General features: G+C 39.0%; 1 protein-coding gene across 2 annotated transcripts in view; it reads right to left on the bottom strand.

Moving 5' to 3' along the window:
- The window catches only part of akap12b (A kinase (PRKA) anchor protein 12b), a 34,984-nt gene extending 12,632 nt beyond the window's left edge, over positions 1-22,352 (bottom strand). For both annotated transcript variants that reach the window (XM_028397090.1, XM_028397091.1), the window contains exons 1-2: positions 22,049-22,352; positions 5,546-5,621 (exon numbers count right to left, since the gene is read on the bottom strand). In XM_028397090.1, coding sequence (XP_028252891.1) covers positions 5,546-5,621; positions 22,049-22,183 — 211 coding nt within the window. In that variant the 5' untranslated portion in view covers positions 22,184-22,352. The remainder of the gene's footprint in view (positions 1-5,545; positions 5,622-22,048) is intronic.
- Positions 22,353-25,355: the final 3,003 nt, after the last annotated feature.

Raw genomic sequence — 25,355 nt, 5'->3', positions numbered from 1 at the left:
ATGCATCATCTTGAGAGGACAGTAGGAAATAAGTGAAGATGTAAAGAACTTCATCATTTACAAATTTAGAGATGAATAAACATCTCCTATCATCTATATCAGAAGGAAAACAAGTTCAACAAGGAGGTATTCTTTTATATATGTTTTGATCAACACAAATGTTTATGTGCCCTCAAACTAAAACCCCTTTCAACGTATTAACAGTCACTAACTTGGCTGAAAAATCGTACAAACATCAATAATTCCCTGCTGTATATCAGCATCTGACTGACAGTGTAAACATGACAAAGGATTACATTTATCATCAATATGTGGATAAAATTTGGAAATTACTAACCCTGTTGCTTGCATGCATATGCATGTACAATATGTATTTTGCACCACAAGATGTTGCTCAATTCAATTTGCTGTTAATGAAAACCTGCCTTAAAATCATTCTTTTCCCTCCTCAGTTCTGTTTATCATTAGCATTTGGCAATGATCTATTAACTTGTACTTGAAATGCTCATCTTAACCAGTCATTTTAATCTCAACTGAGTGTTTAAATCTAATTTTTCCCGAAAAGTCCAACAGAGTGAGATAATTCCTCTTGTTTCCACAACAATTTTTAGTTGTTCTGGGGCCATTTTGGAAACAAATGTCAGTAACTCAAGTCAAAGTAGAAAGTAAGGGGCTGATTGCTTAAGTATCGAGTATCCTGCTCTGAGATTACACTTGATTTTTGTTAAGTGGAAAACCTCACCTCACTGACACATTCTTGGCACATCTTTAAAGAATTCAGTTTATCATTAATTGCAAGGTAAAAATGACTTATTATAGTATATGGATACTATTAAACTATGAAGACTATTAAAGGAGGAGAAGAAGGAGGGGTCAGCCACATTCTTGGTCCATTCTCTTAGTCCTTCATGTGCCTGGGGGAGGTTAGGAGTTAAGGAAAGAGATTAGGTTCCCTGATGCCGGGAAAGATGAGAGAGGAGTGCCTATGGAGACGAGTAGGTCCTGGGGGGTTGAGAATCCTGGTGGTAGCCTTGGATGACTTTATTACAGTACTGTATGGTGCTGTGCACAGAGGACTTTCCCTTCTATACTGCTGAGCTAGATAACTTTAAATTATTGGGTTTGGCTTTACAACTTTCAGTCAGTGGTCCAGGTTTTGTCACAGAAAACGTTTAAACGTAAGAGCTAACAAATCAGACATAATACTGTGCTAATCAATATTTTAGTATTACTAAATAGATAGATTGAAAAAACAATCCATAATGTTAGGTTTGTGATGACATTTTGCAATACAGTTTAGCCACTAGTCTTGAATTGATCATTGTGGCTAACTGATGTGGCCTGCTGATATGAAATGGCTGTAACATTGCTGAGGTTGCACACCGTGTTGCAGTAAAGTTTCTAAGTTGTTTACCTCTTATCATATAAGTCGAGAGGATGAGACTGAAAGAAATAGAGTTTCCTTATCAGCTGCTGCACAGGAGTGTGTCCTTAAAGCATCCACTCCATAACAGATGACTACATAAAAAATGCTGCATACATAAACTTAATTGAACTACTAACTGGTCAATGATGGATCTTGAGGGACTGAAGGGCTTTCAAGCACTCCAGTCTAAAACTCTGCCTCCCTGACCCTTTCCTCTGAGAGTAGAAATCATTCTGACATTCTGAGTTAATGGATCATTGTCTGCATGCAGTACAGAAACAAAGGTAGGCCTTCCAGAAGTGTGAGGATAGTAGAAAAAGATGCACAGGAACATCTGTACCAGAACCATTGAGTATAACGAGTACTGTCGGTTGGAATGTACAAGGAATACAGGCAAGAATCCAGGGGCTGGATTCTGTTATGAGCTTGAAGCCTTATTGGCAGAGATCAGACAGAGCTTAAGTGAAGGGAGAGGTCCCTTCCACAGGCATGATGAACATTTTGGCAACGCAGCTATGTATGTCCCCAGAGCCCTGCCTAAGTCCGTCCATCCTGGAATGAAATCATGGCCACACATAAAATACACACACACAGTAGACAGGCAGACTGTACACTCACCTCATAAAAATTCACAACCCAAAAAAAAATAAATATAAATGTTTCATATAGTGAATTATTCTGCAAATTCATAACCTGAGACTAACAGGATTTGAAAAAAAACAGACACTTTCAGACAATACACTTTGTCGTTATACACAGCTGTTGACCTATGACCTGTTGTCATTTTTTGAATATAATTTTTTAAAGCTAATAATTTGAATTTACTCTGCAGGTTGTAATAATCCAATGTTACAGTTTTCAAACATAATAAACAAAAAACACACTATGACCCACTCACATCTGGCTTTTGTATGTAGAGGTAAAGGGTACAACATCACACACAGATGGGCAGAAAAACTCAAAAGGCTTATTAAAAAAGACGTTAAAAAAATAACCACTTGCATACTGCTCTGTATATAAATGTGTGACGTTAAACTGAAGACTGTAAACATGATCTGATTTACTATGGTGAACCGCACCCATCCAGTCTCTGCATGAGATCGAATAGACATGGAGTGCTTGACACTAGAATGACGTCCAGTCTGATCCATATAAACACAGTCCTCTATGAACATATCTACAGACTCACATAGTCAGCATTATCTCCTCCTCAAGCCTGTCAGAGAACTTCCATCTGCCCTCTTTCTGTGCCTGTGAGCCATCTGGGAGGGTCCGTCAACACTCTGGCCAAAGAGTTACATCAGCTGTGATGTCATTCTCTGGGCTCACACAACCAAACACACATGCACACCCACACACGCACCCCTAACACTCGACATATATGCACATGCAAGACTACACAGTGTGCAAAGCAAATTACAGATTAACATACAAATGTTAATTTAAATGTAGGATGTCCTTGCACTGATGTAGGCTTATGCAATAGGCGGCTGCATCATTCATGAATGACTGTGTGTTAATGTCTTCCTTATCTATTTTTCCTCCTGGCTCTAGCTTTTGCCTGCCTCCTTTTTTTAGCAGAGAAACATTGCTGAGTGCCTCCTCAAAACTCTACTCCAATGTAATATTTATTCGGTTCCATTTTGTCTACCTGGTGTCCTGTTTAAACCAAAGCTTCTGGCCTTGTGCCCTGACAGACTTTAAGGTTTCTTTTACACAGTGGCTCGTTCACAGGTTACAGTATATGTCATTTTGTAGCTACCTTTGCATGTTTATATTAAACTGCAAGTGCCACAAACTGAGGCTCCTCTGGCCACTGAAGCCTGACTCCAGAGCGGATCAATCCCATAAGACCTCCACGTGAAAATGTCCATCTTTACAGTCAAAGAATTTAGTTAAAATTGTAAAATTGTAACTCCATACTGTTTAAATGTGTTAATGCCAATTAAAAGAAATACTTTAAGTAATTTAATTACAGCCTCCCTGACAGATAAGAATAAAAATAACAAATATCTACTCTTTCCTTTTTGTACATTCACATAGTCAAACTATAGTAGTCTGTGCATTTACACTGTCTTTTCTTTTAGTTTAGCACATTATTAGTGAATACATGTTTGTAGAGTTTCACATTTGGGCTGGTCCTCAAACTGTAAACATTCTGGTACACCTGATAGACAGAGATTATGATTCTGTGTTTGCATATGTGTAGGCCTTTTGATCTGCAGCTGGTCTATTGTTGTTTTTTTGCTGTTATCAGAGAGAATCCTCCTCTCTTCCTGTCTCCCACAATGCAATGCTCTGTTTATCAGGCTGGGCAAGAGGTAGAGCATTGCTGGGATGTGAAGAGTTTTCACTCCTCTATCGTCTCTGTCTCGCTCTCCCTTTTGTGTATGTGGGTCCCTTCCTTTCCCCACTGCCAACTGCCAACTTTTAATCTGTGGCCTTGAAAGTCTTTCACAACTTCAGATGTTTTCTGTTGCCTGTCTCCTGTGTTTACAGTCTTTCCTAGTGAGAATGTTTGATAGTAAGAGAGTGAATCAGACTGTTTTTGGTAGGTTTAACACTTTACAGTAATTATTCCACAACTTTTAAGTCTCAAATCATCTCTTTTTCAAACAATGAACCATTATCAACAATTTAATCAAATTATAAAATGACTGTGTGGGCTTTAATAAAAGCCTAATGTCTCACTATACTGACCATAGAGTCCTTTTCACAACTTGTGTTCAGATGGTTTATTATACTGAAGCAAGGAATCTTACCTCTCTTGACAACCACTCATCCAACTTCACCATTTGGAGGTAGAGAAGCAGTCATCATATTTCGGCCAACACATTTTTTTGTTACACTTTCACTACATTATGACTTGATTTCAAGTGATTCAAAACCTGTATTTCCTCAAATAAATCCTCTTCCAGAACCAGTGTCATCCTCATTAGGAAATCTACAGCAGCTGCTGACTTCTTGAAAATTACTATAAGATAATGGTGGGATATGTCAACATGATAGTCAAGAAAATAGAAGAGGTCAATAAATTCACTCATTTGTGTGTGTTCTGTTTTAACCCAGTTGATGATCTTTCCAAAAGGACACTGCATAACCACGGCTTATTCAGTCCTATTCTGATTTACTGTTTCTCCGGAGAGCTGCAAGCAGCAATTGGCCCATTTCGAAAAGGAACTGCACAGGTTAACCCCAGGACAACATGACTTAGTTTTGTGTCCATAACAGTAAATCTCTGCAGCATACATTTGTCAAAGTATAACTGCACAATAATGTAAAATATGTGTGATGTCTCTTTTTTGTTCTAATGCTTTCCACATCACTAAATAATTTACTGTGCATGTCCACAGAGGCAACTATTTTAGGAACAAGTCTATGTGCCTCATCAGCTCATACACTGCATATAAGAGAGTATTGGGTTACTCTATGAATGGACAGAATTGCTTCATTAAATTACTTATTAAATAAGTTATTTGACAGAGTGGTATGTGACATATCTCTGTGTTTTAAGTAGTATAGGGTTACTCCTTCCCCTGGGTCATAACATATTATGAAGTGCAGAGGTGGCTTTGTGCGGGGCCCCAGGTCATGGCCTGCTAAATATTTAGGGAGGGTGTACACGCCTTTGCAGCCCTCCCTGACTAGGAAAGACATGACAGCAATGGTAAAGAAAATAAACAAACGCAGCTTTGGAGATAGACGGACTGCTGCTGGAGATGGACCAACCAGGCTGGTGCACATGTTAATTGACTACATTTAAAATAACCATTCCCATGCAAGAACAGTGCATGGAAATGGTCTGGTCAGGCTACATTTACATGCCTGATGGATGTGTGTGGCTCAAATGCAAAAAGCCAAATGGGTGTCCTTGTTAACAAAAGGATCTGTTAAAGATCGAATTGTGCAGGCCTGTGAAGACATCTACAGACACATGGAAAAACAGCCACACACTGTAAGCTGACCCCACACAAAGCGGCTTACCTTCTGTCACTGGTGAAGACACAGTACGAAATCCCAGACACAAACATACACAAACACTGCCACTTCTTACCCACACACAGTAAATAAACATTACTGACAAGACAGGCAGACGTATACACACACACTAACACACACCTTCTGCCAGCGTGTTGTCCTCTGAATGTCCATTCAGACTGCTCAGGCTGGAGATTTGACCATTTTTCTGCAAAGGCTGAAACAAAAAGAAGAGAAACCCACTTTAGATTTTTTTTAGTTTAAAAGAGATTATTTAACATTTTCTCATCTTAACTTAGCTTTACTTAGCTTAACATGAAAAACCGGAGAAAGGAGGAAACAGTTGGTTACTATTGGCCCTATATAAAGACTTATTGCCTTCGCCCTAACGTTTCGCAATTTCACAAGGGCAACTCTTAATCAACATGCTTATGAGTATAAATTAATCTAACTGATCTTTTGCATATTGCTGTCACATAAATACTACTACTACATATCCTAGCCATTCCTACACAATATAATATAATCCAAACCAGCAAATAAATGCCTTGATCTCAGTGGATCTGTCATGTTTTATGATACGGAGCCTGCCAGGATGTAGATACATCCTTAAATGGTGTTCTGCCACTTCATTACACTTCCATATAAAGTTTTATTATCGAGCAGAAGAATTTATTGGTTAAAGACAAAACCAAAAGGGCAAATTAACCTTAGTAAAAACCAAACTGGTGAATTTTGTTCACAATGAAATAGAAACAAATGTGAAAAAGAATGACTGTTTTTCTAACAATAAAGTTCAACCACACCTAAAAGCAGAAAAGTCTGCAGAAAACCTTGTAGCCATTTTTCATTAGTGTGTTAACAAGGCAACAACACAGCCTGGCTCACAGCACTTTTATCAGCAGATCTGAGCTCTGACAGAGTTTTTCTGGCAGCAACCAGCTCCGAATGACAGCCGCACAATGGCAGGCAGGCCTGAGCCTTTGTGTGTCCCGGCCCAGGGATAGGGAACCAGAGATTCCCCACTGAGGTGCTAATATAACTAATGGACAAGACAGGCTCCATTCCCAGCAGCACCAAAGTCCTCTAGGAAAGCCCTGAAAAATGACACCAAATAGGAGACAGTCTGCAGGTTGGAAAAATGGACTAAAGGATGGAGAAAACATCCTCCGGGGGGGGGGGAAGGACAAACACAGAATTACAGAGAAAGAGGATATGTATTTCCATTAAAAATAATAAAATGTTAAAAAAAACCTATGATTTACCACTATATATAAAAATATAGGGGCACAAACATCTTGTCAATCACATGTTAAATGGAAAAGTCTGATTTGTTTGTATTGGCTTCAGATTTGCCAAACTAATTTGTGAGTTAGATGTAATCAGACCCATTCAATGCTGAAGTATCGTACAATCATATCTTTCATAATAAAGCTAGCCAAGTGCCCCACCCAGCAAAACTTAATAATGAAATGGAGAACCTGGTTGTGAGATCATGACTAAAGTGGAGTCTCAAGTGCTTAAGGTGCCATTCTGTCGCTGCAACTAGAACACTTCATCCACCTAAGGAACATAATACTGTTGAGTATGTACCAATCTAAACTACACATCAGTATAGAGCTCTTACTTCTGAACTGACAAATGAGAATAACACTCAGAGTTAGTTGATGTGATTAGTTCGTGGAGACGACTTGGCAAACTGCAATTTATATTCTCAAACATCAACAAGTCTTGGTCCATGTGCTTACACACAGAAGAGGATAGCCCTGTCTATCATTCGTGTCCTTTTCAAGCCACCTGTCTCAGATTTAGTGTGTGAGCCATGAGCTGACCTTAACACCTGCAGAGACCACACCCTTCCCTAGTCTCCCTCATGACTGCCATTCCTGACATTCTTTGCCATCTTCACCAAAATTCCACAGATCCCCCGACACCTGACCCTACAACCCAAAATAATGTTCACCTTTTGACCATCTCTGTTCCTAAATTAGACTAACATGAAGTTCTTGGGATTGTTGGTCCAGAGTCTCTGTGACTTGTGTCCATATTGTACACAATTTTGCCTTACTTAACTAAACATCAACTGAAGTTCTTGGGATTGTTGGTCCAGAGTCTCTGTGACTTGTGTCCATATGGACTTGTGTCCATATGTGTGTACTGTACACAATTTTGCCTTACTTAACTAAACATCAACTAAACACTGTTCTTCCTCTAATCCTTGATGTAACCTAATGAGACGACCAGTCACTATTTAGAGATCAGATACATTTTTATGTATCTCTTATGCTTGGCACACATTTATCAAGTATTAAGATTATATATTGCATAAGAACATATACCACAAGCTTAACATTTACATAGTGGATTTACTCATACATTGGGAGCTTCTCAAATTGTACAGTCAATCCCCAGCCTTAGGGATGCTGGATGATTCCTGAATCATTTGAAGTTGTTTGATTGTTCTGAAAATAACCTTTTGGGAGGAGAATTATTAAGTGATTATTAGAAGCATGCTTTCTTTCATTTACAAATAAAGGTTAAATAAAATTAAAGTATAAAAGCTTGAGTCGGCATCAATTCCGCATGTGATCAGGTAAGTACTGCCAATAAAGAGTCTCCTATTTTTATTGTGTAGCAATTATACAAGGTTAGCAGCCATTATATGAATTCCAGTTTATCACTGCAGTGAACTGAAAGTGAACTTGACCAAAAAACTGATAGGTACCGTGATGCCTTAGCTGTTCTGAATTCTTTGTTAATGTGCTCAGACAGCATGTGTTGAAGCTTCACTGCCAAGTGTGCATTTTTTATGTCTCCCTGGTCAGCATGGTCTGCCACAAAGACCTAAAGACAGACTTCCTCCTACGAAAAAACTGCACAAAAGGAAAGGTCACATAACAAAGCATCTGCTTAGGAAAACAACAGTGTGGAAAAAAATGCAGGAGACTTTGTTTTTGTTTTCTTTTGTTTTGTAATATCCGACTTAATTTGGAATTTTGGAAAACATTTGAGAAGCGATGTTTCTGTTGACGACTAGATTTGATTGTTTGTGGTGTCTATAGTGAAGACACAGAGAGCTGTATACGTAGATGCATACAGTATGTTTTGGGTGTTAACTAAAGTTACATAGACATATCAGTAAACAACCCCTGGCTCTCTTATAGCCTCTTTCAGCTCTTCATGTTGTTGGAAATACTCACAGAGGATGATTTTATCTTCTCCTCTGTTTCCCTCACTGCTCCTTCTTTCATTGAGTGTTGACACATCCACTCAGTAATTTAGATTTTCAAATTCATGGCATTTTCAGAAAAGTAAACATAATAATTATAGTTTGTATTGTTCACTTGTAAAACTAAGTGTGGTAGACAGGTAAAGCTTAAAAGTACAGAAGTACCCTGCCTGTTGTCAGAAATAATTTATAACAGAACAACAAGAGTTTTAAAGGATTTTTTTAATCCTTTGCATTTTATTAGAAGGGCTGACAATATTAGGTTTTTTAATTCCTTTAAGCAAAGATTAGATTTTCATCTTTGTTGTTTTCCTATACTATTTTCCTCCACTTAACTACTCTATCTGCTTTTGATTTTATCCTCAGTTTAGACTTGATTCTGATTTTCCCTTATCTGCCTCTCTTGTTTACATGTTGGCTGCATCTCTACAGTGTCCTCAGGAGAGACAACCTGCTGTCTAGTAAATCACTCCACAAATGGCCAGCAGAGGAGATTTATGTCCTTTAAATTAAACACAGAACAGGGATGGAAGAAGTTAATGGAAAAGACGAGGCTGGCAAATTACTTAAACTTAAACCCCCCCCATCTCTAGTCACAGAGCAATCTCAGAGAAAACACCAAAGTACCTGTAAGGGCTGAGCGATCTATCGTTTTAGACCAAAAATTGTGATCTCAGACAACGAGATTTTGAGATCGTCAAAGCCACGGTTTTTTGCACTGCTCCTAACTGAATAAGGTTTTGTTTTGTCAAATGCTATGGCTGAAAACGAAAAGAAAACGGAGGAACTGGTCGCTAAAACGAACTCCACCTTTATGTTCGGTACTGTTTTTGCCGGCAGCAGCGGCGCGTCTTCTAAGCCTGTGTCTATGTGTGTGCGTGCGACGTGTGTCGCAGTGGAAGGGCCGCATGTATACGAATGTATTATAATGCTACGAGCACGTACGCACCCACCTCTCTGAAGCTCGTTATATTCAGGTTTGCTGCTGTTGTGCCGTCAGCAGCTCTTCTACACCTGTGTGTGTGTGTGTGCAGTGGGAGGGCCACGTGTGTACATCAGATGCAGACAGAGGCAACAGCTAATGACGTCACCAAAACAATAACGCAGGCATTTGATGAAGAGGCTCCATATGAGGACTCTAGTAAACGGTGGACAGAGCTGACAGCAGCAGCTCCGTTTGTCCTTAGATATGATTCCCATTAAAGTTTGATCATTTGTTCTAAATCACATTGAACTTTAGGAGTTACTTAAGTCTCAATACTGTATTTATTGTTTAACCTTAGGAGGCACATTTCAGTCTGTTTAAATGACTGATGAATAATACTTTACAGAACTACATTAGTCTTCTTTTTAACCTATTTGAAATAAAACTTTATTTTGTTCTGTAATTGTTATTTAAATGTTCATATTTATTGAAAACTAATACTGAGTGCACGTTATCAGAGGTTACTTTTAGATCTACTGATAGTTTTTGAGAAGTGACAGAGTAGGCTACCTGAAGTCATTTACACAGAAACATGCAAATTAGTGTCAATGTAAAAACAAATCGTGATAAAATCGTGATCGTGATTTTATCGTTAAAGAATTGTGATATAAAGTTTTTGCCATATCGCCCACCCCTAGGTATGATGTAAGTTTCTGTGATCTTTGCAAATGCTCATGTGCACTAAAACTTGATTTGAAAAAAAATTGTGGATGAAATCGAAATCGCAATATTTGCCAGAAAAATCACAATTCAATTTATTCTTAAAATCGTTCAGCCCTAGTACCTGTTATTTTGTAGCTCTGTCTTGAAGTATACAGTAATTATCACAATGGCTCTAAACATTTTCAAAGATGGGGTAGATACAGCAAAACAGTGGAGCAGAGAATGAATTATTGTATTGAGAACATTTGAATATCCTTGCACAAAGAAGCAGATACCCCCCCTCCCCATGAAACCAGCCATAAATGTCAATCCTAACTCATAGCACAATAATGATGAAGCAAAATAAGCAGTCCAGATCAACGTGATCCTGTTATTATCACTATATTGACAATTATGGTGCAAAAGTTCTGCTGAAACCTTTTAACCCTGCAGAAAAATCCAGATTCAGTAACACTAGCTATCATGTTAGGATTACTCTCAGGGGGACATATGCACACACAAGCAAACCCACTGCAGAAGATAACAGACTTAAAGACCCTCTGTGGGGTTGTATTTGGTTCTGGACAGTTAACCTCATGACCTCTGACCTCTGAGGTGTGAGCAGAGACTCAAAGCAGACAAAAGGAGGATGACAACTTTGAAGCAGGCAGGTTGGAGATAAAAAAAATGACAGAGGAGATCACAGATGAGAACAAAAACAGGACCAAAATGAGGAAAAAAAATAAAGTGGATAAAGAGTGGATATATATACTGTATACACACACACATTTATCTTTTTTCTTTTTTGCTTGTGTGACAATAACATTTTCTTCCCATCTCTTTTTTTTTTCTTCACTCCTGCCAGCCCCCAATCTATTATCCCTGACCCCCACATTCAGTACATACCAAAGATCAAAGTCTGACAAGACCCCCAAAGAACACTCTCAGTGTTTCCACAATCCATTAACCCTGCTCAGGTGCTCACATCGAGAGTACCTGTGCTTCTAGCGTCATTGTTGAGTTTAATGTTATACATATGTGAAAACTACCTTCTCTAAGATATTTGCATCAAATAACACTCTTCCTTCCTAGATGAATCAGAGATTTACAACAATATGGAAAGATTTTTTGTTTCTTTGTTCTTTCTTTCATTCCAGTTGTCTTATCCAGCGCTGCTCTACATACAGAGCAGGTTTGCCACTGTGATTTTATTTATGGTGGCTTTCAGGAAGAAAGGCATCTGTTGCAATAAATCTGTCAGCGCTTCAACAGCAAAGACACAGGCAGGAGCTGTATATGGAAAAACTCCCCCAGCTGCTCCTTGTGTTTGTGAAAGTGTCAGCCCTTTATCTATACTTTATCTATTAAGGACAGCGGTGAGTCTGCTGTTTAAAGTTATGTTCAATTAAGTAAAAAAAAAAATCTTAAAACTGAATTACTCAAACTCACTAATAAGATACTTTTAGGGTTTTACCAAGCCCAAACATCCTCATCACATTAGGGCAAAGTGCACCCTTTCCATTTTACTGATGCTGGTTTTATTTACAGCTATACAGAAGGGACTTGAAGTTTATTAAGAACTAACTTTAGCAGCAATCAAATAGTGTTCATTATTATGTTTTGATTAGTGCAAAACACAGTACATTATATCCTTATAAATAAGCCGAAGAGAGAAGAACCACTTCCAAAGAGGCCGGAATGTAGTGCTTTGTCATTTCTACAGTGTCCCCAAACAGACAAAAATCTGATCTAAGACAGCCGTTCCCGTTTTTAAAGAAAGTGGTGGCCAGAGTATCATACACACTTGGAAAGGGACTGGCAATCAGTTACTTAGAACCTGAAACTTTACCACTAGGTGGCTTTAAATCATATTGTTTCACCCTTTGAATACTAAAGAGATACCAGAGATTCATAGCTAGTTTGTTCTGTCCTGGGAAAATATAAACAAGAAAAGACATATACAAATAAATTTCATGGCTTACCATATAGAAACAATTCCCTTAATGTACAGTCAGCACCCAGGAATTTTGCTTCTTGTGTGGCTACACAATTAGTTATTTAGCTAATGCAGTGAAAGGATTCAGTCACAGTCACATAATAAACAAACAAACAAATAAATTCTATTAAAAAAACATAACATTTCAGTTTAAACAATATGTAAGAAGTCTCAAAGAGCTAAACAATACAGCAGATCACATTGTTACTGCATACATGGTCCATTACATCTCAGCTCTGAAAACAGCATTAGTCCTTCAGTGTGACAGTCAGCTGTTTTTAATTTCCGGTTCACATACATGATGTGAGAAGACAACTGGAAGGACACTGAATTAAATCAATTAAACAAGAGCAGGATAAAAATAAACCCAAGCTCACTTTGTGTGTCTGTGCCTGTCTGTGCATGAGTGAGAAAACAAACCAAAAGTCTGACTTTAAAAGCTGCAGTCTCATGCACACCTGCTGCAATTTTAAGACAACAGATGAAGCTAGGTTGTTGTCCTTTACCTACATCAGTGTGTCACTAACCCTTTAACCCCCAAAATCACCATACCTCCCACAATCTGTCTGTTTTTCATCCCCCCCACCCCTTCATCTGTGTGGCTGCTACACTTGAACAGCAAATGAAGCCAAATAACAACAACAGGCTGGACGCAGGAAAAAAGACCCCCCCAAGACATGATCATAATAAACACTGGCCAGTGTTTGACCCCAGGGCCCTGCCTCTCTAACCGGGTTGAAATAACAAATCCAGCCTATTTGTTGACCCTTCTGTCATGAATTTCTAAATATCTCTAAACCCTGATAAGCATTTGAACTCGAGTCACATGTAAGAATAGGAGATGACTAGGAATTGGGGGGGGGGGGGGGGGGGGGTGTCGGCGTCTGGAAGGCATGCAGGCACCATAAACACGGTTTTAGTTAATGAGACATTAAAACCAGACTTTGTTTTTTATGGCCTCAGGCCTCAAATTACTCTGAGATTATGGCCCTATTAATGTCTATAGGTTTGATCCAAGTTTTGGCCCAGTAACAACATTCAGGGTCAAATATGTCACGTAAAAAACACATGATATTTGATTAAACTCTGGGCTAGAGTTTCCAGTGTCACATTTTTTGCATACTGTGAAGCTGCACAGATTTGAAGTGAAATCTGTGGAGGTAATAGAATTATTTCAGTTTAGTTTGAAGAGGTTGTGTTATCCAAAGCACTGCCTACCCCTGTTCTTAAATACCATTAAAATGGCACACGAAATGAGATGAGAAATTAGCTATAATTTAGTTTAGCTCAATTTAGCAATATAAATATGCCAATTAGCATATTTCGTTAGCCAATAACTGAGCAACAGCACATTTATTCTGAGGCATGTTCTGGCAAGTTCAAATTCAACATTTACATTTTTGTTTGTGTATTTGTGCTGCAATGCTTATTGTCAAGAAGTGCTCAGTCGAAAGAGGCATTTTCAACAATATACAACAAGGCCAAGGGTGATTAGATAAGAGATTCTCAATCTTTGTAGAAATGTATCTTCTAACTTTTCTGTGTTTACCAGTGAGCCACCAATTTGGTTTGAGATGATGAGATTTAGGGCACAAAAAACAATATTAAGTAATGAGCAAAACCTGATAAACACTAATTATTGTATCACATAACAGATACAGTATTTAAGTGTTATCCAGACATGAAGACGCTTTAGTCATGTCTTTAAAACAAAGTTCTTCTCACTTGTTGCTGGGTGTGTTTAAAACTGTAAAAAAGAGACATGTGAAAGAAATCAGCCTTAAGAAGCTGCTTGTTTTCTTGCCAGAATACAAGCAGCTCCTCAGTGCTACTGCTACACTCCTTGTCTCATTAATTTTATTCATCGGGGATTTAATCCTCATGTTAATAAAGCGGTGGGCAGTTGCTGTTTAAAACAACACATTAATTCGCCTCAAATGAGTAAGCAGTGACAACCTGATGTGCTGTGCTGTATGTTTCTAATTATCCTGAAACAGCAGTGGGCATCATAAGATACCACTTAAAAGTCCAAATGCAACAGCACAGTATGTGGTTTTTGGTTGGGCTCTTTTACATTTAGGACTCTACCTTGTTATATGAATATCTCCCACCTTTAGTTTATGACACATATACAACTTCAAAATGTGCTTTACCAGAGCAACACAAACAAAATGAGTGCAATAATGTATGTCACAAATTTCAACAACACACTGGGATCTACTGCTCAAAATACTGTTCTTATTACAAGGATGATGGAAGATTGTGACCTTGTAGAGAGGGAGATGCGTTATAAAGCTCTTGTTAGATGCACATAAACAAGATGGGGATTTGTGATACACTGTATGCAAGCAACTACACTGACACTGTGATTCACTGTTTGTCCTTCAAAAGCTTTGACTCCTACCAGGGCAGAAGACACACATTACAGAAAACACACACACACACATCATGACCTCACACTTTTTTCACTGTGCTCCATGAAGCAGCTTCTGCTCCATCAGCTGTGGTCCTGATGCAGCAGAAGCTGCTTCATGGAGCACAGCTGATGAAAAATGGATGTGAAAAAAACAGAGAGGAAGGCATGAGGAGAGGTGAACAAGTGCAAGACAGAGGGGGAGGATCACTATGTATAGCAAGAGTTTTCTTTTAAGCCCTAGAAATTACAGGCCCTGTGAGGCTAAAAGCCCAATAGTGAAGGAGGGCTGACAAAAGCAGCTTATTGTTTGTTAAAATAAGTGTTACCCTGTCAACTGCCCCCCAAAATAATGCTAATCCAATCTTAACTGTACATTGCACACTCTTAATTTGCTCCAGACAGTTATACATATACTGTATGTAGACTTGCTTGCCATATGGAACAGAAATGCTTCCGTGTAATTTACTTGTTATACAAACAAGGGGACAGACTGTGTTTATGCTGTTTCCACAGACTAGGCCATTTTGCTACAGTAAAACACAAAATGGAGGAACCTTTTGAATCCCAATGCTCAGCATAACATTCAGATAGCTTACATGTGCACGAAGAGATAAAAAGATGAGTCATATATAAAAAAAAACAAGACAACAGGTCCAAACTGGCTCAGACAAACACAACAATCCTGACATCTGGTGAACTCCAAATTATTGACTATGATAAGGAAGTCAACACCCAAGAATGCACTCTTTCCTGCACAGTGAACTGTCAGACATGAGAGGCCTGTCTGAAATACATACAGCATTCGCCGTGAGTGATGAACAAAGTAATTATACTCAAATCAGATTGTATGGATGATCACAATCTTATTATAGAAGGCTATGTATCCTGCAAGATGCACAAGAACCCATTGGGCTCCTATTACACAATCAAACAATCATTCTGAATGTTTGTCTGCATTGTTGCCTCTTCTTTCACATAAGGACACCACAACAGGTGAAGAGGCAATGAAAGGCTGCACAAAATCAGAATGCTGATGTTTAACACTTGTCCAGTCATGATAAGTGATTGGGCAGAGTATATACACTGTCTCTTCCAAACATATCACAGTAAAAATTACAATAGTAAAGCATAATCATTCTAACTTACGCAACACTGTATAACAGTCCCTGTGGGACAGTTAGGATAGTCAGGATATTCAATAACGCATCATCACCACGAAACAATGATTCGCACTGAAGAGCCCCCTCTGACTAGCTGAAATGCTGTTGAGTGTTCAGCAATGTGTGTTTGTGCAAGGCACAAGTGAATATAAAAAGGTTGCAACACCTAAATTGAATATAAGACATTTTCCAATTTGCGGTCACGCAAATTCAACTTAACAAATACAGTGATCTGAAACCTGAAACTCTATACCTCTTTTTTCAGTATAAAAGTAGTATAAAATGTGCTTGTCCAACTTAAACATTATGTTAAATATTTGTATCTGCTTGTAACTTTTAAATGACACTGCTAGCAGGATATGTGCAGCTGTAAAAAATAGAAACCTGTGTAAAGTTTTAAACATAACAGTTGTTGATATTCAAAGAGATCAAAGTCAAACCTAATGGGATCTGATGAAAGCAACTTATTTATGTCAAATCTGCCGCTGTGTAAACAATTTAATAGATCATTAAGCTAAAAAATAGCCTGCGAACAAAGCAAAGACTGTAAAAACAAAAACAAGAACCATCATTATGTAATATATTGCCATTTTGGTGATTGGTACTGTCCCGTAGATTCATTAATAGACCAGACTATTAGTGTGTCGGTAAGAAACAAAGGAGCTCTGGTTTTCCACATCCTTGAACATGCATGTCTGTTTTTTTACTGTAATTGAGCTGGCAGCAAATCTGAGATGGAAGACAGGAAGATGGCTGAGGGACAGAGAAATTAGCAGAAAACCACTTCCTGTTTTGCCTCAACAAGAGAGGGAGGGAGGGAGGGAGGGAGAGAGAGAGAGCTGGACTGAAAAGTTTGATTTCCGTTTTAAGATAGTATAACGGAATAAGTGGTCATCATTTATCTGCAGAAATGAACTATCATACAAGATAGCTTCTTGCAATCTCTATTGCCAAAGATATACAATTGCAAACAAGTCTATGCTCAGATGACACTTCTGCAAGCTAAGGCAGTTATTTAACTACTGCATGGCTCAAACTCAAAGTCTTTAGTAGTTCACAGAGCTTCCTTCTTTTTTATCAGAAGACTAAGTAATTGAATTAGTCGAGTTACAGCAGATAGTCCAGTGACGCAAGTTTTCCATAATTTATTAAGAGGGGAACACAGGCCTCCCACCAAAACAAATCAAGTGTGCTCCATGTGTGCAAAGACAGGAAAACAGTATTAAAATAATGATATTTAAGCAACTGCAATGTCAGTGTACATGCTGTTAACTTATCGATATAAGAAACTGCAGGATTGCTCATTGTATGTATGTCCCAGTGTTCTGCAACACTGTCAATCTTGATGTTGGGATGTGCAGATGCAATGCTCATCAGCATCAGTATAAGTCCAGCACATCCCACTGTACTGAGAGGATAAAAAATGCACGTTTTTATAATGCCTAAACTAATATGTAATATTTAAACCACATGCTGTAAAAAGAGATGTGTCACACATAGATCAGCAGCATTGTGAGTGTTGACTATGAACTGTGTAAAGTGTGAGAAGAAAAAAAGCATTAAAAAATGTGACAGCAGCACCACAAACTTACATCTCTAGAGGCATCATCATCATCAACAACTCTTATCTCTGTTCCCGCTTTGTGATTAGTTCATGGCTCCTGTGATGGTGAGAAACAGTCCCACATTTGTCATGCCTTAACTTTCAACAAACAGGCTAAGTTTTTACCTGAGCCTGTTTTCTCTCAACCTCTGTCATCAGTGTCCTTTTAAAATCAGACTGGAGGGAACAATCGGCTGATTCATCTGCCTTTTTGTCACACTGGCAGCCCATCTCTCTCTCTCTCTCTCTCTCTCTCCATGGGATCTCCACCCCTCTTGCTTTGCCCACCCAAAACGCTCCCTACCCTGCTGTTGCACACAGTGGTTCCTGGCCTGTCCCCATTCTCAATGGATCTTCTGTCTGACCCTGCCTCCCCCTGCTCTCTTTCTCTGTCTCTCTCTCTCTGCTGAACAGGATAATCAGAGCCAGAGAAGTGTCTGATCAGCCGCAGCTCATTACAGAGGAACGTAGAAGCCTTAATCAGCACACATTACATTACACAACATCATGTTGGATCATTGGAGTCACCTGCCACTGCTATTGTGATGGGTGGAGCACCTGACATGTGATACAGGTCTCATGTTAGGGTGGCTATTTGTAGTGAGTTTCCTATTGTTCATCTGTGAGTCAGCCAAGTATTCATTTTATAACAATGTTAACATACTGTAAATCATTTATCGATCATTTGTCTTTTGCATAAATTGCTCCAGATCCACCAGATCAAAGAGCAACAGGTTATTAGTGGCACTAAAAGCAGTTTTTGGTTCAATATGTATGTTTTTCTAACACGCTTTTAAAACAGTCAGAAATGACTAAATTATAAGCGTAATCTAAACTAGAATATATTGCTGAAGCTGGTATGTTGACCATCTAGTTTCAGCCAGACAATGTGCAATGCCACTTTGCAACTCAAGATGACTGTGTGTAACTACAGCATCTAGTCTGCCCTCAGCCCTCAAGAGGAAGAGGAAGAAAAAACACTGGCTAAAGCACTCAATGAATGGAAGACTAAATACAATAAATACAAATAACTAAATCTCAACTGTCTATATCACTGTACACGTACAGCATACAAGTGCTAGTATTTAATGCAGTGTAGTACTAATTAAAGAGTCCCAAACCCTGTTCTTAATCCTAATGCTTATTAGATGAAAGAACAAAGTTTCATACTGAAGTTACATTTCCTCTGGTTATATGGTGCTCTTTTGTTGGTGGCTTAAGTTATTGTCTAAATGTTAACCTTATACTGCCCAATTTTGCCCTGCTGCAGTTTATACAGTATAATGTAGGGCGGAGGCAAATTTAAACATACATTTTCACTCAGGCACTCAGGCAGGCTCAGTCAGTAAAAACAGTGATGATGCCACCGGCCAGAAAAGATTTGTTTTCACTCTGCTAAACATTTATTTAATACCTCCATTCAACCATGGCTAATTTAGCCATTTTTAGACTGGATCAGGCCTTTCTCAGCTGCGCAAGTGAAGAGGTACCATGTTCTTACATAACTAGCTTTTCTATAAAGATGGCTGAGGCAGCATATACACCCAAAAAATTCTAATACAACCATGTAATGTAATTATTGCCATGATTACTGTAACTAATGTATGAGTTTGATTACAATAGTTGTTGAAAGCCAAATGAAAGCGTTATAGTGCATCAGTCAGTATACTGTACAGCAGAGGCAACACAGCTCGCAGTGGTAAACAAAAAAAACACCTCCTACTTTTATAATCTTAATGTGAGAGGTTTGAGGAAAGGAGGGTCAAGGCACTGGCAAAGAGGGAGGCATTTCTAAAATTCCTCTAGGAAGTGAGGAGGATATTTATCAACTGTGTATCAAGTAAGAAGCACCAACCACTTCATGTCACATCCAGACAAACACACTCCAATATACATATATATTCTTTATGAATCTATTTTTAAGGTTTTCATTACATTCATCAGATGTCTGTTAAATGCCTGTTAGATATACAGATAAAACTGTTTTGAAGTTCTACATTTTTTCCTCTACACTTTCCTTACTGTACAGTGCATGTTATGGTCCTCTTTGTTTGACAACAAATTTGAACAGGGGAATAGTGGTCCTTCCATCGTCAGTTGTGTTTTTGGGGGGTAGAGTTTTTTTTTTTTTTTTTACAATTTTAATGCTCTCTCTACATTCAGCTAAATAATAACACAAAATCATAACTAAACAGAACATTTTAACATATTGCCCAACCCATCTGTCTGAATGCTCATAACAAGCAGGAATGCAGGAAGATTTGTTCTCAAAGCTAATAAGCTGATTCATTTAATGCATTAGTTATGGCAGTTATGGCAATAAATATCTTTTTTTATGCAACAATGCCAAAACAATAAATGTACAAATATTACATAGAAAATTCAGGTTCACACACCTCAGATGTGAGAGTGCACTTTTTTGTTGAGTAATATGATTGCAAATTGTTAAAATAGTTGGATATAACCATTGTTTACCTCTATGAACTGATGTCTTTCAAGGATGTATTGACAACTGTCAGTATGTATTAGATGTGTATGGTGACCAACAAGAAGCAGCTTCTTGCCTTCTACAGACTTGATACAATGTCACTTTGTATCACTTTTTTTTAGCAAATGTCTAAACACATCCTAAAAAGCACAGGTGTGTAAATAATGGCTGCATTTCTCATAATATTCCATATGTGTCTGTTTGCCATTAGAAATGTCTGAGTTCATTTTTCCCAACAGTGCAGTCATTGTGAATAACAACCTGCGAGCTGTTATCAGACAGTTATCAGTGGCAGAAACTGAACTCACAAACTCTATCACCTGTCACAGCTGGAAACACAAAGCACAATAGACATACTTAAGTCACACTAGCAGTTTGGATACATAATATCATATCATGCATTCCAATGTCACTGCAGGACTACAAGCGAAAACACCGCCACAGTGATGATAACTGCGATAAGAGCTCAAGACTTAAGAAAACATCCAAATGCCACCAAGATGAGATCAATTCACTGGAAAACAACTGAACAAACACAGCGACATGTACAAACATGAACAAACATGAACAAACAACTGACATTCTTAAGAATTAAGCAAGAATGAACAAACAAATGTATCTATGATTTGGAGCTTTTTGTTTAACACCTCCCTCTGAGTGACTTGATCTTTCTGGCGACCTTTTAGGAAAAAGATCCAGAACGTGTGACCCTCTGACCTCCCTCGCCTATAAAAAAGTCAATAAATTCAATAAGTTATATGAGGGGTGACCAGAGCAGGTGGCGAAACATATATAGTCATTAGTAGGCGCTTTCTAAATATTCATTCACACAATGGTGAGCAATTTACAGGGAGGTAAGAGGGCAGAGTCAATAAGACAGCTCAGATGATAGCAGCTGGACCAAAGCCTGCAGCACACGCACAATGAAAAGAGCACACTAACACATACAAATCGTGGCATTTCCTCAAAATAACATGCCAACCTAAAAATGTCAACTTATTAGAATCTGGGATCATCTGGGTCCCTCAGATGTTACTTTATGTTTTAATTTTCATTTAAATTTTTTTTTTTAAACAATTTTAAAGAACTTCCCCCATTTGGCCTCAAATTAGAGTTTGCTGTGATGTGAATTAAACAAATATTTGGTAAAAATGCAACTAATTTCTTAATTAAATCAGCCTCTCAACATTACATTTTTTATTTATATATATATATTTATATATATAGCTATGAACAATGACAACTATTTTCAGATTTCAACATTTTTAAAATTAAAATCTAATAGCAAATGATTCTCAGATGTCACAATGAAGGGTGATGATTTGCTGCTGTACTTGGATTTGTTGTAAGGAAAATTTATTTTGGTTTTGAAATATGGATGCAGAATTCAAACCAGAACAATCAATAATCAGAGAATATTATTTAAGATAAAAGAACAGTTTGGTCCTGTCATTACATCTGTACAAGATGGGGCATAAATAAGCAGCATGTATCATATTCTCATGGGATAATAGTTTTAAGTTGTACATTTACAGTGACATATGTTATGGCCTTATTTTTCAAATGACTCAAATGTGTTGTATAATATATATTTTTATAATAACTGGCATTACTGTTGCTCCATTTTGCTAAGTATTAAACAGTACATTTTTTTAACTGTAGAAAATAAACACAAGCAGGCCACCCATAAGCCTGTTATTATTAATCCTATCTTATTTACATGCATGTGTTCAGTCCAGAACTGTCAGGGTAAATAAAATATATATGACTACTGCTGTAATGCTCTGGAGACCAGGTGGTCTGTGTGACTGTAAATCTGGACCTGGCAGAGCTCCTGGCGTTTTATTACTGCAGGACTGCAGACAAGTCGACCCATTACTCAGCAAAAACTGCGTCAGGCGCACATGGAGCCTGTGCGCTGCAGCACATTACTGATGCGCACAGGGGAGATACTGGAGGGAGGGAGGGAGGGGGCGACAGGTATGTTTGCAAACATGAACAGGTAAAAAGGACCAAAACACCAAGAGTGTGAAGCTTTATAGAAGCAGAATAACGCGGAGTGTTTGCCCACTGCGCAGGGATGGAGGTGTGGTTCACTGTGACAGGGATTAAAGGCGTCTCTTACCTTGCTGTCGAGGACGCTCTCTCCCTCCTGAAGAACTTTCACCTCCGCATTCAGCTCCCCGGCAGAGGCTGAGGCTGAAGCTGAGGCATCCTCCTGACTCTTCCCGTCCCGCTGCACTGAGCTCTCTGCTCCCATTGCGCACAAATCTCAAAGGTGAACACTTCTTGTCTTTGGCTACGGTCACTCTAAATTAATCTCCACGCCAAACACGACCCACAGATAGCACGACTAGCGAGTATCCAACGCTTCCAAAGTACGAGCGCTACAGTGCAGCTCCGCCCCGGGGTGGCCTCGATCTGAAGTGATGAAGTGTGAGGACCAGCAAACTCTTTTAGGACACCCCCACCTCTCCAACACTCTGCCTGTAGTATCACATGGGGCTCCGGTGCGCCGGGCGGCACGCCTTGCAGCATCAGAGACAGTGCTGGTGGAGGAAAAACAGGAGTGTGAGAGAGGAGCAGGGAGAAGAGGACATTAATGAATGAAATAAAGCATGTGGCACCGTATGTTCATGTACTGCTGAAATCACATCTGTCCTCTCCTACGCCTGCTAAATTGAATTAGAGGCATTGTAAGACACACGCTAACAAGTTAGTGCAAATTAAGACAGAACACGGGGATAAATGTGGTGCATTATCTCACACTGCTGTCCCAGAGGCAAAGTTTACAGGTGGTATAAAGATCCTTAAAATGCAAGTTATTTACAGTTTTGAAAAATAACCAATACACTATGAAACCAGACTACAAAATAGACTACAAAATAAAAAAAGTAAAACAAAAATAAAACAAAAAGTAGCTAAGACGTTTTAGTTACCGCTAGCCTAGCTAACTGTAACATTTATAGTTTTAAATACATAAACACTAAACACTTCAACTCCCAATTATACGAAGAGCTTACCTCACATATTTTACTATAAAATGTCAAAGTCGTTGTAGTTTAGTTGGAAGCTTTCTGTTCAGATTGCTCGCTAGCCAGCTACATTGTTAGCAGAACTGCTAGCTAACTGCAGACGAGCCTGTTCCCACCGTAGCAAATCTGCTAAGCCAGTCTGGCTAATACATAAATCTTATACATAATACTTCAGTGTAAAACAATCTACAACATACATATAAACTGTGGTGTATCATTGTCTGGTTGTTTATATCCACCTACCTTAATGTCTGGAAACTAATACAGTCACCAATGGAGACGTTTTTGGTCTGCAAGCTAGCTTTCCCGCTCTGTGCCACTTTACCTTATGTAATTTATAGCTTCACTTTAGGCAAAGATATATAGATATAGAGATTTCATTTGGCCCCCATTTTTCATATGTGTGCGTGTTCTGCTGTGATGGGGCAGTTTGATGTCAGAACAGCCTTTTTCATGGCTCAGCAGTCATTAATCGTCCATGTCCCCTAATCGGGTGTGTAAACTTAATGTGTGTATATAAAAAAATCTATACACAACCCAGTGTTCTATCTATTCCCTGAGCAGCCCCGTCTTGCTGCTGAGAGCGAGCTGAGTGTTAATTGCAGGTTGAGCCATGTGCCATTTTGTTTGGAATTTTAGAACTGCACAAATTACAACCGGTGTGGTCAAAGCCAAGTTCACACAGGCCCAGACTGAGGGTCACGGCCTGCAGATAAACCAAAATGCAAATGCAGCGCAACATAAACAAAGCAAAGAAATGCTCGGAAATCATGACCGCCAAAGTGTTAGCTCACACTTCTACATCTAATGCAATGATGAAGTAACCACTGACACATGAAGGGGAATCACTCAATACTCAATAATGTTACCTGAACACCTCATTACATGTGCAGTTGTCAGAACCTGGACAAAAACATACGTTACTGAGACCTCATGGCTGCACTGTATCAGAACTACAGAGGGAAGAGGGGACTTCTACCTCTGCACAAGCATTGTCCAATAATTCCAATGAATTCATGTCAGTGACATTCTTAACTAAACCTTATCTTTATATGCTTTAGTTCTCGCTCACCATTGCTTACTGTATAATTTGTTTTAAATGAGGTCCCATGGTTGTCCATCATAGGAATCAGGGCTGCTGTCCAGGACAAACAGCAGCTATAATTACACCAGCTTACGTCTGTATTCCCCTACTGAAGCTGCAGAGGGCTGATAACACATCAGTGACTCAAAGACAACGTCTCATCATCTCTAAGCAGCAAACGGATCTCCTGACCTTCAGCACAGTCAGCCTATCAGCAGTAGTGCTGATGTCATCAGGAAGAGGTGGGGGATAGGGCGAAGGAGGGTTTTCATTAAAGTGAAAGCCCTACTGGAGATGTCATGGGCTCCACTCAATAAAATGGTAGTGTAAAGACACATTAACGGGCACAAAGAATGTGTGTATACACTCATTTGGAGAAAGAGGGAGGGTCTTCTGTCAAATTCTCACACAAAATGTGTTTTTTTTCCTCACCACAATCATGAAACTGTGGGAAATTTGTTTTCAGGCACAGCGAGTTAGTTGAAGAATGTGACCCTGAGGGTTGATTTGGACACAGAAGCAGACACAAACAGCAAATAAAGACCTTTGCCCCAAAACAAGATGGCAGCCAATGCAGGAAAAAAAGGGAAACATTCATATGTAATGACCGCTGCAGAAAATGTGGTGTGATGGAAAACAGATGTTACCACGAAACAAATGCATTTACTGGAAGATATAGGTGTAACAGGTCTGGAGAATAAATACATCCGTACTGCAGACACCTCTTAACTCTACTCAAATCCAAACGGACCTGTCCTTGGTACTGAAGTTAGTCAGTCTATTAAATAAGAGTGGTAAAAGACGAGAACTTAAACAGCTCTGAGATGGAGTCAGAACTCAACATAAACAACCTGACCTGACTGAGATTTTCCAGCACATTACAAAACAATGACGCAGCGGCCTCATCATCAGCACCATGTCTTCAAATCTGTCATCAACCCAAAACTAGAGGGCTCAGTGTCTCTCCCTCACACACACTGTAAACATGCAGTGGGAGTACTACTGTACAAATGAGAGCATTCCTGCCACTTCAGCTGCAGCTTAAGTGCCAGATCCTGCCTGGTGAATGCAGAGAATAACAGAGTAGGCAGGTGTGGAATGCCAGATATGACACATGTGCACACATGTACGCTAGCTCCATGTTGCAAACCCAAACACCTCATAATGACAGATGCTACACCCTAGGGTGCTGCCGCGGGGCCCCGATAGGCACGTTTCCAACAACAGGGGCCGAACCTTCTGGAGTAAAACAGGAGATTTTTACAAGTGAAGAAGCAACAAAGGGAAAAGTTAGTTATTTGTTTTGAAGCAAT

Source organism: Parambassis ranga, chromosome 24, assembly GCF_900634625.1.
Source record: "Parambassis ranga chromosome 24, fParRan2.1, whole genome shotgun sequence".
In the NCBI taxonomy this organism is placed as follows: domain Eukaryota; kingdom Metazoa; phylum Chordata; class Actinopteri; family Ambassidae; genus Parambassis; species Parambassis ranga.
The sequence above is the reverse complement of the archived record's forward strand: the minus strand, read 5'-3'. Positions and strand labels throughout refer to the sequence as shown.